The following is a 16,429-nucleotide window of genomic DNA, read 5'->3' on the forward strand; positions in this document are numbered from 1 at the left end:
CATTAAGTTACATACTGTGACTAGGGAACCTGGTATAGTTATTGATGAAGATCTCACCTTTGACCACATGGTTCTTTGAGGGACATGTAGACAGTCCAGGGATGTCTTTGTGCTCCAAAGCATCCCAGAAGTTTAGCCAGTCATTGAATATAACATGTCTGTCTTCAGACTTCTGAAAAACATATGGTTCAGCAAGAGATGGTACAGAAATTCATTACTTAGAGGCTCAATGGACCTGGAAGCTTCATTTACTCAGCATAGAATAACTGTCCCTGTCCTTTGCCTTTTGTAGTCTCTTGAGTGGTGGTCTGTGCTTATATTCTGGCATATGAAGGACCCTCTGCTATTCAAAGAATTGTATCTGAAATGAATAGACAGGAGGGCTAACAAATGTAAAAAATACAAATAACTTTAAATGTTTATTAACACCACCAGAAAATGCAAAATGGTCATTACACAGTGCTCACATCAATTTCAGAAAAAAGGTCCCTCACCTCTTAAACTATACATAGGTACATGGAAATTCCAGCAAGGGACAGTGGAAGTAAAATGTTAAGGCACTTAAAAGGGCACAATATATAAAATAATTTGTCTCCTTCCACCATCGAGCAAATGCAGGATAAGTGTATTGCATGGAAAAATGTTATGCTCTTATGTGTGGAAGAGCCCATCCATCCATGTTAACTTTGAAACTTATTCCACAAAAATATTGATTTACACTATATAATGAAAGTTATGTAATTTTCTTATCTATTGTTTTGCAATAAAAATGACTGCATTTATGTAAGTAAGCAATAAATGTAACATATTTCTTCTGTATTTCTGTAGCAGTGACAAGTTTACCTTCTTTAAACAGATTTAAACAAAACTTTCGGCAGTTAAAAGGCTGGCTACCAAGAAATCCAATGAAGCTGGACATAGAAGCCCTGCCTGATCTTGAGGAGACGGACTGTTATACAGCCCCATTTAGTCAAGCAAGAGTACACCAGTAAGTACCTTCAGTTTAACAAAAAGTCAAAAAAAATTTGGGAGGAGGGAAAGGGGGTTTGTAATTCACAAGAAGTTTAAAGTGTAGCTGTTTCCTATCCCATCACGATGGATTTTAATTAATGCAATTTAAACTCTAGTAACACTGTTAGCAAAAATGAATACTGAAATAATAAGAAAGTTCATAACAGCTATGCCTGATAGATCTGTTAAAGTCTCTAAAAAGTTGACTATGGAAAATGATTTTGTTTATTTACAACATACTTTCTTTAGCCGTATAATAGTAGTAATCTGTCTTTTGCATATTATAACAGTTTGAGAGAAGAAAATAATAATCTTTCCTAATATCTTAAATATGCTGGTCGATAGTCTGGTTTGTTTGTCATTTTAATGAGTTAACATTTGGAGCATTTTTGCTAAATGTGGTGGAACTTCTTTCTTTGCAGTTTTACGATAAGTAACAAAGATTCCTTCTTCAATAATTCCACACGAAGTAGAATAGTTCATCATGTACTACAGAGGACAAAGTATGAGGATGGAAAATCCAAAATGGGTAAGGACTTCACTTAGCTTTCAAACGTACGCATTTCAGAAGACATTATAGGGTAACATGAACATGATGATTTGTTGAAGCATAAATGATGTTGTTCAGAAATTCTTATTCACCATGGTACCATGTGATCATCTATCAATTTGTATAATGCATGACAGCTCACTTAAATGCTAAGTGCATAATTAATTATATCAGTCTTATTCAAAGACAAACAAAATAAAAGCATTTGTTGAATTTTACATTTTTCACTAGTTTAGTTTTTGACTTTATCTTGTACTTTCATATTTCATAGGAAAAAGCAAGACTGTTCAAGGGAAAAAGGCTACACTGTACACACCTGGTGGGTTATTGCAAAGAGAATAACACAAACTGCAAAAGCAATTATAATAAAACAACACATTTTATAGTAGGAAGATATATTAAAGCCAAACTTTATGAAGCCCATTCCATGAAGTTACTTTTTCTTTGAAAGAAAAGTGCTTCCAAAACTTATTTTCCCACTTACATCTCATACCATTAATGTTTTAAGCAACAAACTCCAAGACCGTTGCATTTCAGACAAATAATAGCTGTATGTTTAATGATGGCCTGGGATAATGGGCTGTTTTTCATCAAGCATCCTTTTGTACTGGACAGGCTGATTACCTTGATGACCTCAGGGTTGACCAGTCCATTGACTACTGATGGGTTATGACATTTGATTTTAACAAATTTGTTCGTATGTGTTTAATGAAAGATAAAGTTATTAGTTTTAATTTAATGCATTTTGTTGTCAGACAAACAAAAATCAGTGATTGCTTCCATGATAGTACTTCAGAGATTCAAATCATTTTTGAAAATGGTCATTCTCTAGGAAGGTCTTATTAATGGAGTAACCTGTAGTCATTTTATTAATGGAGCAAAATATTTAAGTGTGTTAACCAGCCTTGGTCTGTATTATTAGAAATTTGCACATTCAGTTTATTATTCCTTGTATACATGCAAACTGCTTTATTAATTTATTTGGGTGAGATTCTGAGTATGGCAATAGTACAAGACAGCAATACAGGTTTTACAGCAATCTGTTATATAGGAAGCATTACAGGATAGAGTGGAAGAGCTGTGCGTGAAGTTATTTCTTTCAAGATAGCGCTACAGTGCTCAAGTAAAGATAGGGATGCCTTATTTTTAGGGGAAGAAAAAATATATACAATGCACTGGTCTTTAACAAATACAGAAATGCATCAAAAAGAAAATAATGAACAGTACTGGTCTACAGTTCTGTATAAAAAAATGCAATAGAACAAACAAATACTGTGTTGTGAGCATTGTATCCGTGAACTGAACAAAAACACTAATTCTGTATTATTCTTTCTAGAACTACATCAGACTTAAATAAATTCTGTGTCTAACAATCAAAAGATATATTCACAAAGTGCTCATAAGCATTTCTGCACAGGAATACTGGGCACATATTAAAGCATAACAGTTTCCATTGCAATTTTAATATATAGTATGCAGACCTAGCAATGTTTTCTACCCACAGCCACATAACTAATTAAATTATAACCAGTCCTATACTGTGCTTAGTTGTGTAGTGTGTGCTGTACCTACAGTTTATATCTTTGTATGACAGGTACCTGTTCACACTATACATTATATACTGTACAATTTCCATGGACTGTTGAACAATGGTGCATGCTTTCAGACTGATAGGTCTAGCATATGTGTTAAAATCAATGTGGTCTGCTTAGGCAGAAATGTAATTCTGGGCATGCATGGAGTGTGATGTTTTCTGAAGCAATATATCTTCACTCAGCTTTCTACTACACACGTTTACAGGACTACAATCATCAATCATGTTTGCAGCACACAGCAATGGAACATAGCTTCTGAACTAAAGTGGCGCAAAACACATGCTTTTGTAAATGACTACTATGAGAATTGAGTTCTGTGAAGACCCAAGTACACTTTCTATCAGCATGCAAGAGTATAATGCTGAATTTGGCAGCTAGGTCACATGAGAAGACTTCTGGCGTGATGATACATCACAGTGCAACTAATCATAATAACTATAGCAGCATTTCTTGAAGCAAACAAACAGTTCCTCATGTCTTTACCAGACGTGGCCTCTGATGGAATTCCTCGTGGCAGCTTTGATGTTAACAAATGTTATGAAGACTGTGTAGCCAAACTGCATTTCACACACAAATTTACACGTAGAACTGGAATGTCTGAATAATAAATCACTTTTTTAATTATGAGTCATGTCATGCTATGGCAATACCATCAGGCACAGTCAACAGCGTGTAGGTAAAATTATCTTCACAGAACTGGAAAATGAAATATGCACATAAGTAGCATGAAAAAAAATTACTAATAGAAGTGGCAAGAAAATGAGTAGCACAAAGAAGATGCAGGAAAACGAGGTATACACAAAAACAACAAGGACGTGGTTAGAAAATCAAGGGTAGGAAGATGATGAATGCATCCGTGGCAGGTTACTGTAGTTTTACAAGATATAACATGAATAATTAAATGTAGAATCTGATAGGTGCACAATGTGCAACATGAGAAACAGTGATGGATCACTACAGCATGTATATACCCTGGGACCCAACCAAGTATCAAGTTGTTTTTTGAATATCTGCAAAGAAGAAGATGATCAAATATGTAAAGAAACCCTGTTCAAAGTCAAACCAATGACTTTGTTAAATAGCTTATTTTTAAGAATGTTCTTCATTTCTCAGTGTTGTAAGTAAAATATGTATCTCTGGTTAATATACTTGTATTCAGCAATTCAGAATTTAGTAGAGATTGATATTCTTCACTCTAGAGCCACCTGTAGGCTAAACAAAGTTTAGATGGGTATGATTTATCTCTACAAGTAATGACTCACCTTGTAAATTTTCATTGAATACATTCTAAAACCATGATATCGCCTTTCTTGTATGAGCAAAACTCAATGATGGGTCAAGCATATGTTATGAACAAATTCGAAAGACATTCATTATTTTTTTTGTAAAGTTCTTAAAAATGAAGCCAATAACTTTTAATGTCTTAGCTTTAACTTTTAAGGTATTAGTCCTATACTTAAAATTACTACATATAATAATGCATAAATCCTTATATTCTGTCAACTTTTGTATCTCACGGCGACTTAAGTTTATTTGATATTCAACCACTGGTTTCCCAAAATGCAAAGTGGTACATTTATTGTTATTATCATTTAGTCCTTTTAATTCTAACAATTCAACCACCAAATACATGTAAGTGTTGAAGTGGTCAAAATCCTCTGTTGATGTAAAAACACAACCTATTTTCATATCGCCCACATACTTGGCCATCCAAACATTAGATATCTTAGAAAAAAATGAAAATACCAGGATGAAGAATATTGGACCTGGAAATGAGCCCTGCAGGACCACTTTGTTCACTTCTAGCTAGCCAGATGAGAAATCGCTTGTGTCCTTACTCTATACAACTTACCATGAAGCCCAGTGAACAATGTATGAGTTAAATTAATGTTTGAGCATGGCGTTAATGATAGAATGAGTGACACTGTCAAAAGCCTTAGACAAATTCAAATAGACCACCATTATAGACAAGCCCATATCTAACACAGTTATCACTGAGTCATAAAATTCAATAAAATTAGTGAACGTAGAACTTTTTTTTGTGTGAAACCATGTTGAGTGAGGTCCATTAAACATCTCTGAAAGTCTTGATCAAGAATGGAAAAAAGACATCTCTTACTTATATTATCTGTTGAGTCACCTTATGAATTGGAATTATGTCCACAAGTTTCCAACTAACAAAAACAATGCCAGAATATAGCAGGTTATTTAAAAAAACTGAGTAATAGTAATCAAAAAATATTTACTGCAATATGCCCAGAGAATGCCTGGTGTAATATGAGATTGAATACCACTACTTGTTTCATATGGCAGAATGATGCTTGCACATGGGTCATATTGAAAACTGGGCACATACAATCATCTTCTTTTAAAATTCTGACGTCAGAAAAATTGTCAAACAGTGTAGCACCTTCTGCCAAGAAGGGCTCATTGAGCAAATTTGCCAATAACTCTCCAGCATTCAGCACTTCACCTTGAACAGAAACTGATCTGAAAGATTTAACCTTATTCCTGATGGATCTGATATAAGAATAACAATTCTCAGAACAAAGGCTTATAAATTATCTTCAAATTTACTTTTTGGTAATCTCAAAGAGGCATTTAACTATATGGAGACTAAGTTGTAGGCCCATTTTAAATCATTTCTCTTGAACCTCTTCCAGACCCTAAATCTCTTCCTTTTTTTCCTCAAAAGTTTAAATATGACCAGTATTCCACCATGGAGGTGTAGTCTTCAATAAACTGTTAGTTCTTGCATCCAGACAAAAGAACCTCACAAATGTTTTCAAAGTCCTGCCATTTATTCACAACATTAGAGGAATTCAAGTCCATAGAATTTATTTGATTAATTATAATCTGATTGAACATCTTAGACTTATCAAAAATACCCTTTTGTTGATTCATGCAAAAAGCTTTAGTTATTATATTAAATTCAAAAGCTGAGTAATCTGAGTTGTCTAATGGACACAGTTGGTTAATCTCAGAAATTGTATCTGGAATATTTGTAAGTAAGCGAGCTAAGATATTATTTGATCTAGTAGGAAAACTCAGTCATCTGAGTTAAATTATGTAACATACATAAATCATAAAATTTATCCTAAAACAAAGTCAGTGTTGTATCATCAGACCAACTGATCCCTAGAAATTTAAAGTCAACTATTATTATCAGGTTATCATAAGTCATGAATTTGGCCAAGCCATCAATATACCACAGCTGATTAGTGCTTGATAATGCAGAGCTTTTATAACAAACTAACAAGTGTAGTGGGAGACCAGAGTCAGCAACTAGTACTTCCACAAAACTCAGTTCTGAATTATAATTCACTTCCAACATAATTTAGCCATTATGCTGCAAAACTAACCACTCCTCCTCCTACCCTATTATTTCTCAAGCAGTTAAATAATTGGAATCTAGGAAGCTGTATTCCTTCATTATTTCACGATTCAGTAATTACAACCAAGGCATAATTATTTAAATACTACATTTTGTTCATTCATTTAGTTAGTCAAACCTTGAGCTTTAGCATGATACACTTTTATTAACCTGGGACATCTAGCATGTTTGTAACTAACCTTAATTTCTGGGTAAAATTAAAAAAAATATTTGATGATAGCAACCAATTTTTGAACTTAACCATTTATCTCCTAAATAATTCAAATTGTACCTATCTTTCCCAAATTAACTCATATTATTCACAAAATCATCCCAGAAATTGATAAAATCAATGTCCTTTTGAATACACCAGTTATGTGACCATTTACTGAATAGCATTGCTTTTCTGAATTGGTAGTCTGAGAAGACTAGTGAGAGATGAGCATGCCCATACTAGGGGATAGAGGTTTGTGAGCTTCTTTTGATAATGATCCCTGGTGGAGGCTAGGGATGTCACCAGAGAAGATTTCAGCAGGTAGCAGTGAGCCTGGCTAAGCTACTGCTGAGCTGGGGCAATATGCCTTAAGCCCGCACTGCATGCCTACCCGAATCTACTTCACATGTCCAAAAACTTAAAATACGGAATTTTATTTTACGAAGACAACAATCCCTAATTTTCAAAATATGGAAAACTTATTGGACCAACTCTCACTGTAATAAAATGTTATAATGCTGAATTTTAAAATACCAAAGTTCAACTCGCATATGTCTCCCTACACCACTCAGCTACTTATCATAACAAACCAATACACAAATCCATGAATAGTGAACATTTTATCACAAATAAAGTTAATGTCAACAAAACCAAGGTTCACAATACCAAATAAGCCATGCAAATATCACCAAAAATTGCTCTCACCAAATAAAAACTATGAAACAAAAAATGTACACTTACAACACCAGCAACTATCTCTTTCCATAAATTAAAAATTACTTACTTAACACAAATCATATGATATAAAACCATACTAGGTGGAGGGCTATGCTCCCCACCCACCCCCAACTATATATACTAACTCCAAGATCATGCTACAGTGGGGAAAAGGGCATATACCTTTTACTTACCTTACAATACTGTGCACATTTCCACTACTGCCAGGAGTGCACAAAACATCCTCCATATTACTTTTGATACTTCCTCTAAACATTTAAAGAGACATATCCACATTTGCAAACACTACAACATGACTTTTTATGCTACTAACGGTGTTCTTACAGTCAGCACTCTAACTTACAGTAATGCCTTTTTATAACAACCAATTTACAGCTGAAGGAAAACACCCATCACATCTGTGGCTTAAACTTCTGTATTTTGAAATTCAGCATTATGACATTTTGGTATAGTGAGAGTCAGTCAAATAAGTTTTCAGTATTTTGAAAATTAGGGATTGAGTATTTTAAGTTTTCAATCATATAAAGTAGATCTGCCTACCCAGGGACCATACCAGATAGCCAAAAGCGTAGGGCGAAGAAACAGGTTAGGCCAAGTAAGACCCAACCTAGGCAGAAGCTAAGATGTGCTGAGCCTTGTTGCCTCCAATGTATGACTGACCCCAGCAAACTACCAGAATAAGTCCATGGGAGGCATGGAGTAGCTGGTAGACATGGTGCAGATGGGGCATAAGGGCTGGGCCAATAAAATGAAAGAAGGGTGGGAGGAAATGACAAAAGAAAAATGTTTGTACTTCAATATTTTGAAACAGATATTTTCAGACAGTAGTGTGTGTGTGTGTGTGTGTGTGTGTGTGTGTGTGTGTGTGTGTGTGTGTGTGTGTGTGTGTGTGTGTGTGTATATATATATATATTTATATATATATATATATATATGTGTGTGTGTGTGTGTGTGTGTGTGTATATATATATATATATATATATATATATATATATATATATATGTGTGTGTGTGTGTGTGTGTGTGTGTGTGTGTGTGTGTGTGTGTGTGTGTGTATATATATATATATATATATATATATATATATGTGTGTGTGTGTGTGTGTGTGTGTGTGTATATATGTATATATATATATATATATATATATATATATATCCCATGTAAGTTTCCACCTTTGTCTTAGTGCAACTCACAGACTAGGCCCCTGTTGGTATTCTGTGCCATTCTTCATATTACAGAGCATCCCCTTCCTTCTTCCCTTCTAAATCTCCTAAGTATTTTCATTAGATCCATTTGCTGCCCCAACCCTTTTCTGTTAATATTCCTTATGTAAGTTTCACCCTCTGGTGATTATTCCCATCTTTCATTTCCAGATCTCCATGGGTTTCCTTATTTCACAGAATCCTACATATTCTAAGGCTACTGAGTGTTATGACCTTTCAAGCCTTACCAGTACCCTCCCTCAAGCTGCACATCCTTTCTCCAGGAGGATCATACCAGTCAATTCCAGAGTACATTTCTGGATACCAATCCAGCCATCTGGGTTATGTTTAAAGAAAGATAGTGAGTTGCACTGCCTAACATACAAGGATAATTTATTCCAGAGGTTTGAGAGGTGATGGGTATTATAAACTTGTCCCTCCGCAGCATTTTATTTATCTCCCTGTAATGATAATGGTCCCTAATTCTAGTATTGGTAGAGATATTGGAGTTACGGAGATACAGGCATTCCAGGGCAATCAGGTCTCTAATGGCACAGTAAGCAAGATGGAGATCTCCCCTCAAAGTCTGTAAGACACTGAATATAGACATAGAGTTTTCAGACTGTCTTTGTAGCTGAGGGGCTTTAGACCCATGATCTTTTTGGGTAGGAACCTTTGGGGTCTTTCTGTTTGCTTGATATGTTGAGTGAGATATATCCCAAAGTGGGAGTTATACTCAATAAGTGGCCTGATCACTGGTGAGTATAAAGGAGTGGTAACCTTTCTGGACATTTATGATATTCCTGTGGCTATAATCTGAATAAAAAGATTTACTGACAACTGTTGCTATACAATGGTCAAAGGAGAAGGAGCAATCAATCTACTTACCTAGGTCTGTAATTACATGTTCATTCTGTAGTGGTGAGTTGTATATACAGCATATTACATGTTCATTTTGTAGTGGTGAGTTGTATATACAGTATGGTGAGTGAGGGGTTGGCTACCAAACATGATGATAATATACTTTTAAGCATTTAGTTTGATCATTTAGATTAGTGTCTTAGGCTGCCTTAACAACCTCCAGATTGCAGTCATTTGCAAAATTTGTTAGCCACAGATCTAGGCTATCTGATTGGAGATCTGAGAAGTAAATAAAAAAGGAGAGATCCCATCACCAAGTCCTGAAGGACATTGAAAATCACTTTTATACTTTCTGATGAGGCAACTGCAACTTTCATTAAGTGGGTTTTGTCTTTCAGCTAGTTTGTTATTCATCTTACTGCATCTGGGTCAATTTGTAAAGCATTTGGTTTTTGTATGATGCCAGCATAGAGATGGTATCTAAGGCCTTGGCAAGGTAAAGATATACAGTGTGCACTACTTGGCGTCTAGCTACAGCCTTTGTGAACCTTTCAAAGAAGTTTACCAGATTAAATAGACAGGACCTATCCCTCACTAAACCAAACTGTTTGGGGTGAAGTCTAATAATATTCTTGAAATCTCATTTGATGAGGTCTGTTATAATATAGTCTGTGGCTTTGCAAATGAGGCTTGTGAGGCTGATATGTATGCAATTACGTGGATAAGTTGTAAGGCCACCCTTATGGAGGGATGTCATCACTGCAATGTGGCATGCATCAGGGACAAAACCAGTAGCTAAACTTAGGTTAGTTTAAGGAATGTGTCTGCAAGGTCATGTTTAACACTATTAAGCAACTATTTATATTGTCAACTGTCATGGAAGAAGTATTTTCGGTCTTGGTTAGCACTTTCAGCTAACATGCGTCTGAGAAATCTGATATTTTCTGTCTCATTATATCATGATATGATATCCTCACTCTCATTTGCTCATCACAGGATCAATATTTTCAAACATTGCACCGGAAACATTATCAATGGTAACTTTTAAAGCAGCGATGTAAAGATGATAAACTAAAGCAAGATGAAGAAGGCCTTCAGTCTGCCTGTTTGGTAATGCAGAGATGTCCTCTGTTTCTGGTTTGAATAACAGTAATGCCACCTTATTTTTCCTATTTGATCGAGTATTAGCAATTCTAAGATGTGCCATATTATTGAAAATATGTGCTTGCTTGCACCGCTGATTTTTAGTATTGTTAGGTATACTGAGTAAGGAAGCCAATGTGTATTTAAAATAGTTGCAACGCTGTAAAACAAATTTTCCCAGTTAGGGGTTGCCACAGTGGAACTCTGGTCCGCTAATGATTGGTAGTTGATTTTTACGTGCCATGTTACTAGCCTTGACGCACAACCTTCAATGTAGGTATGCCCATTCACGCATGTCTCCATGCAGAAGACGGTCTAGCTGAGAATCGAACCGGATAGCGTCTTACTGTGAGGCAACAACGCTACTGCAGCACCACCACCGCGGGTCATTCTGATTGCAATATATGTCAAGTTATTTATCTGGATTCACATTGTGATATTGAAGACCTGAACAACAAATACACTAAAAAAAAAAAAAAACAATCAAAAGTATCAAAATCTACAACAAACTGTTGGTAAAAGTAGAGATTTAAAAATTAAATGCATAATGTTTTTTTCACAGGGTTCCCACTTCTTGAGTATACCTCCACCCACACTCCATTACTAACATACCAATTGCACAGCCCTAGAGAAAGTAGAAAGACCACCTCCAATAAAACTCTGTTCCACTCCCCAGCTACAAAAATAAAACTGTGAGTCAGCTGTGGCTGATAAAAATGCTTGACCCCAAAGCGCAATTGCGTGTACATTTCTGCATGAATCACATTGTCTTTTGAATGCTCAAGACATAGAAGAATATATGCAAATAAAAGTAATTGTCCCTTACATATGTATTCTTACTCGGAGGATGTTGCAATTGGAACAATAGAATGACCAATCACAGAAAGGCAAAAATAATAACTCCTTCTTACTACTGCTTGACATTGGAGCACAAATGGCTGTCAGAATCTGCCCGAACATCCTTCCTTAGACATAACTACCAAGTTAACTATCAGGAGAGACTGGCAGCCCTTTCTCTCTGTCCTCAGTCTGTTATAGACTTCTCAGTGGAGATATATGTCTAGCCTTTTGTGCCATGAAAGCTCTAACCTTATTTGATCTCGTCTTCCTTCTCAGAACTAATGGTACATGAAATATTCGGTAAAGGAAAGAAAGCTTGATCCATATCTCAATGTATCCCTCACCTCTGTAACAAACTTCTACTACATGCCAAGCAGAGTAGCACCTTTGCCGCCTTCAAGGTAAACCTAGATAATTGGATGGGCAGCCTCAAATTCTCTCCTGGTTTATCTTATTTTGCCCTCCTTGAGGCCAGAGGGAAATTTTGAACAGGGTTTTCTGGCTAGCCTTGTTGCTAGAAGTTACCTATGAGCCGATCAACTTATGATTTCCACTAAACAACAAACTACCATTTAGAAACAACCTATATCCTCTAAGAATCCAAGATGAAAACATACTATAGAGAATTCATTTTATACTAGCAGTGATAGAAAAAGCCTTTTCAAAAATTATCCCAGATGCTTGGAATAACTTTCCCCAAAACCTCAAAAGTTCCAGTAATCTACCTAAATATGGACAATTCCTCAAAACATACCTCCAGGAAGAATGTAGATTAACCTGTACTGATGCACTAGATAAATAATCAAAACTCAACTAATATCTTTCTAATAATACATAAACCCTGGACCATGTAAATCAAACTCTGTTATAGATATTGTGAAGTAGTGGCCCCTAGATGTGTCAAGTGTAGAAGAAATATATGCGAGACATTGAAAAAACAATGTCTTTGTGAATGTCCAGAGTAAAGGAAAAACAACCGTCTTCCATTCCTTTCTCTTAAAAGATGCTGGGAATTGTCATGCCACATAAGAGACAACAGAAAGCGTATGGGAAAGGTATCCCTGCTGACTCAAGGAAAAGTACAAAGTTGCTGCTGGAGAGAAATGCTCAGAAAGAGAGAAAGTATGAAGGCAGGATGAGGCTGAAATCTGAAGGAGAAAGGTTCGAGAGAAATATATCATCCTCTCTCTGGAGCTGTGTGTGTTTCATATAAGAATGAAAAAGGCTTTCTATTCAGTCAAATACTATCTAATGTTTAGATAGGCTGTCGCAGTTTGTAGACTAATGACTGTTACAGTGAAAAGGGATCATTTCAGAGTATGCCTCCGACTGTGGTAGACTCTCTGCAAACTATGTACCAAATAAAAATAATAATGTTTGCAAGGATGATACATCACTGCCACTGAGATACTTGGTCAGTCAAGGTGGGCAACAGCAGGCCAAAGTCACACATTCCCCCAGCTCTGAACTTGGGGATGGTTACGTGATGCTATGTTTCCTAGATGTGCAATGTGTGCATCTGTGAATGGAACAAGGAGAAATCCATTTCCTCACAAATGTCTTCTGCTAAACAAATCTCTTCATAGAAGCTATGACCTGTCATGCAGAGAAAAGAAAAGACCTGAGGCCTAGAGTGGGGACGGTATCCCCACTGACTGAAAGAGAAGTGGGAAGTAGCTGCTGGACAGAGAGCCTACTGGCCTATTGCTAAGAGAAGTAGAGACAGAGAGAAAAACAGAAAGAACAAAGTTTGGCAAAAGTAAGGAATCTTTTTATTTTCTGGAGCTGTGTGTGAACCTTATAAAAGAAGGAAAATGTCTGAAGGTAATAATGACTTCTTTTGTTTATATAGGCTGAGATGGAATTTAATTCTGGCAAAATAATATGCTGATATCCAAAAGGAAAAGTAAATTCTGAAGGAATGTTGGTTTAAACTAGACCTTGTAATCTTCTCCCTGCTATTAGAATTGTCCAGCAAGAGAAACTAATAAAAATCAGGGTTGTAAGCAGTGTGTAATGAAATTGAACCAAAATACACGAATGAACTGAATTATTTAACTTCCTTGTTTTAAAAACTTTGTGAACATGAAATTTATATAGTAAAGATAACATTCAGTCTTGTCTACTTGTGTTCCATTGATCCCCCAAGGCAATAAATATGGTGTATGTGCATGAAGAATTAATGTTTTGAGATAATTTCACAAAACAGCTCGCCAGAAGATCTTAAGATGTTTGTGTGTGTGTGTGTGTGTGTATCTATCTGTATCTATTTCTATCTATATGCATACACACACTTATATTTATATATATATATATATATATATATATATATATATATATATATATATATATATGTATATATAGGAACACTACTGAATCTCTAACTTTTGAAATCTCGAATTTCAAAAGCTCCAGACCATGTAGCCAAAACCCCACATTACCGAAAGACCAGAAGCGCGAAATTCAAAATCCCGATGTTAAGGGATTTTGAGTTAGCGCTTCTGGTGTTGCGGTTCAGGTAAGTATGTGTGTGTAAGTGTGTTTGTGAGGGGCTTTAGTGTGTGTAAGTGTGTATTGTGACTGTGGTGTGTGTGTGTGTGTGTGTGTGTGTGTGTGTGTGTGTGAGGGGCTGTAATGTGTGGGTATGAGTTTGCCTTGTGTGTATGTTTGTGTGATCTCGGAGTTATAATATTTAAGTAGGATGGGTGTGGGGGGGTGCAGCCCCCCTGCTTATCTTTAGTGTAGGGTGGTTTGTTTGGTGATGGGGGGAGGCTGTGTGTATGTTTGTGTGTGTGCTGTATGTATGTAGTACTTTCGCGATTTTGAATTTTGCTGTTTTAATATTTCAGTAATGTGGGGTTTTGGGCTTATAGTCTCGGTATTTAGGTCTTTGGGATTGTGTTATTTCGGGATTCAGTAGTGAATCCATATACATATATATATATATATATATATATATATATATATATATATATACATATATATATATGTGTGTGTGTGTGTGTGTGTGTGTGTGTATGTGTATCTATGTATATATCTATCTATCTATATATATATATATATATATATATATATATATATATGTGTACGTGTGTGTGTGTATGTATTTATATGTATATATATATATATATATATATATATATATGGGTCTACTTCAGAAGATCAACAGACCATTTGGTCGACAGCTCATTTGGTCAACAGCTCATTTGGTCGACAACCAGTATTCAAGACACTTAACAGGGATTTGCCCCCCTCCCTAATGTTGTGTGACCCTGGAGTTGATATATACAATTAGGGGGGGTGTGGGGAGTGAAGCCCCCCCACTTATTTTTGTTTAAAATGTGTAGTTTTTCTTGTATTTTCATGCTTTTAAATGAAAATAGGTGGGGGGCTTCGCTCCACACCCCCCCATTGTTTGGGGCTATGCCCCCCACACCCTTCCTAACTATATATATCAACTCCAGGGTCGCACAACATTGGGGAGGGGGGCAAATCCCTGTTAAGTGCCTTGAATACTGGTTGTCGACCAAATGAGCTGTCGACCAAATGAATTTAGATCAAATGGTCTGTCGATCTTCTGAAGTAGACCCATATATATATATATATATATATATATATAAAGTATACACACACGTATAGATATGCATGTATATGTATATATACATATATATATATAATATGTGTGTGTGTGTATATATAGATATAGATATACAGTATGTATATATCTATATATATATATATATATATATATATATATATATATATATATATATATAAATAACCTCTCAAGTGTCAAGATTTTCACAAAATGTGCAGATGTTTGCCTGATATTTTTGCTCTGTTCCTCATAAAATTTGTGTTTTTTTGGGAAACCATTAAGGATGGAAGTCACAAGACTATAACAGCCTTTTGAGTTTCAGACTTCAGACTTTCCTTCAGAAAATACATGCCGTAACTTTATATTCATGCATCCTAAATATAAAGAATGGAATTTTATTATATTCCCTATAATGTATACTCGGGGTATGCTTTTGTCATCCACTTCTGAAGGAACTCATTTAACTACAGATAATGATCTAAAGTACTGGTATCAGTTGATATCAGATAATAAAGTTAAAAATCTAGATTTCTTAAAACAAGAATTTGATCTAAGAGAAACTTGCTGGTTAGAGGTTCAGACCTTTAGACAACATCTCATTGACAAAATAGATCTAATGTCTATAACAGTTAAAGAATCTGTTCCAACATTGATTGATTACTTGATATTAAATTTACAACATAAAGTTTCTGATAAAGGTAAGCTTTCATACATACATAAAATTATCAGACAAGAAACTTTTTACTGTGTAGATACCTACTGGAATTATTTTATTTCTATTAATGGTGATCCACCAAATCAACAAGATAAACAATATATATTGGAATCTGCTTATAAAACTACGTCCTCCATTGTCTGGAGACTTTTTACATGGAAATTTTTGCATAGATCCTTTTATACACCTTTGATGATGAATAAAATAAATAATAAAGATAATCTATGTAAAAGATGTAGTGTAGAAATCAATGCAGACTGGGCTCATATGCTTTATGACTGTATAAAATTGAAAGAATATTGGAAGTCAATTAATGAATTTTTGCAGGCTCTTTTTACAGATAATTTTACTATTTCTAAATCTCTTATATTATTCAACACACCTGTACCTCAAAGTGTTAAAAAGGTTAAGCTTCCCTTGTTATGGTCTATCCTAGCAGTGGCTAGAAAAATAATAACCAGAAATTGGATTTCAGATACACCTCCTTCGTTCAATGAATTTAAAAATGTTATGAATATAGTGTGCCATATGGAACTGAATACAATGAAGTTAAGAACTACTAGAAAAACGTCTTATTATATTGTATGGG

General features: G+C 35.3%; 1 protein-coding gene across 1 annotated transcript in view; it reads left to right on the forward strand.

The window, feature by feature from the left end:
- ANO3 (anoctamin 3) overlaps window positions 1-16,429 on the forward strand; it is a 3,574,693-nt gene that overhangs the window by 2,260,961 nt on the left and 1,297,303 nt on the right. The window contains exons 8-9 of the mRNA XM_044059352.1: window positions 857-988; window positions 1,434-1,540. Of these exons, the coding sequence (XP_043915287.1) occupies window positions 857-988; window positions 1,434-1,540 (239 nt within the window). The remainder of the gene's footprint in view (window positions 1-856; window positions 989-1,433; window positions 1,541-16,429) is intronic.

Source organism: Protopterus annectens, chromosome 17.part0 (assembly GCF_019279795.1).
Source record: "Protopterus annectens isolate FY-2018-M chromosome 17.part0, PAN1.0, whole genome shotgun sequence".
In the NCBI taxonomy this organism is placed as follows: domain Eukaryota; kingdom Metazoa; phylum Chordata; order Ceratodontiformes; family Protopteridae; genus Protopterus; species Protopterus annectens.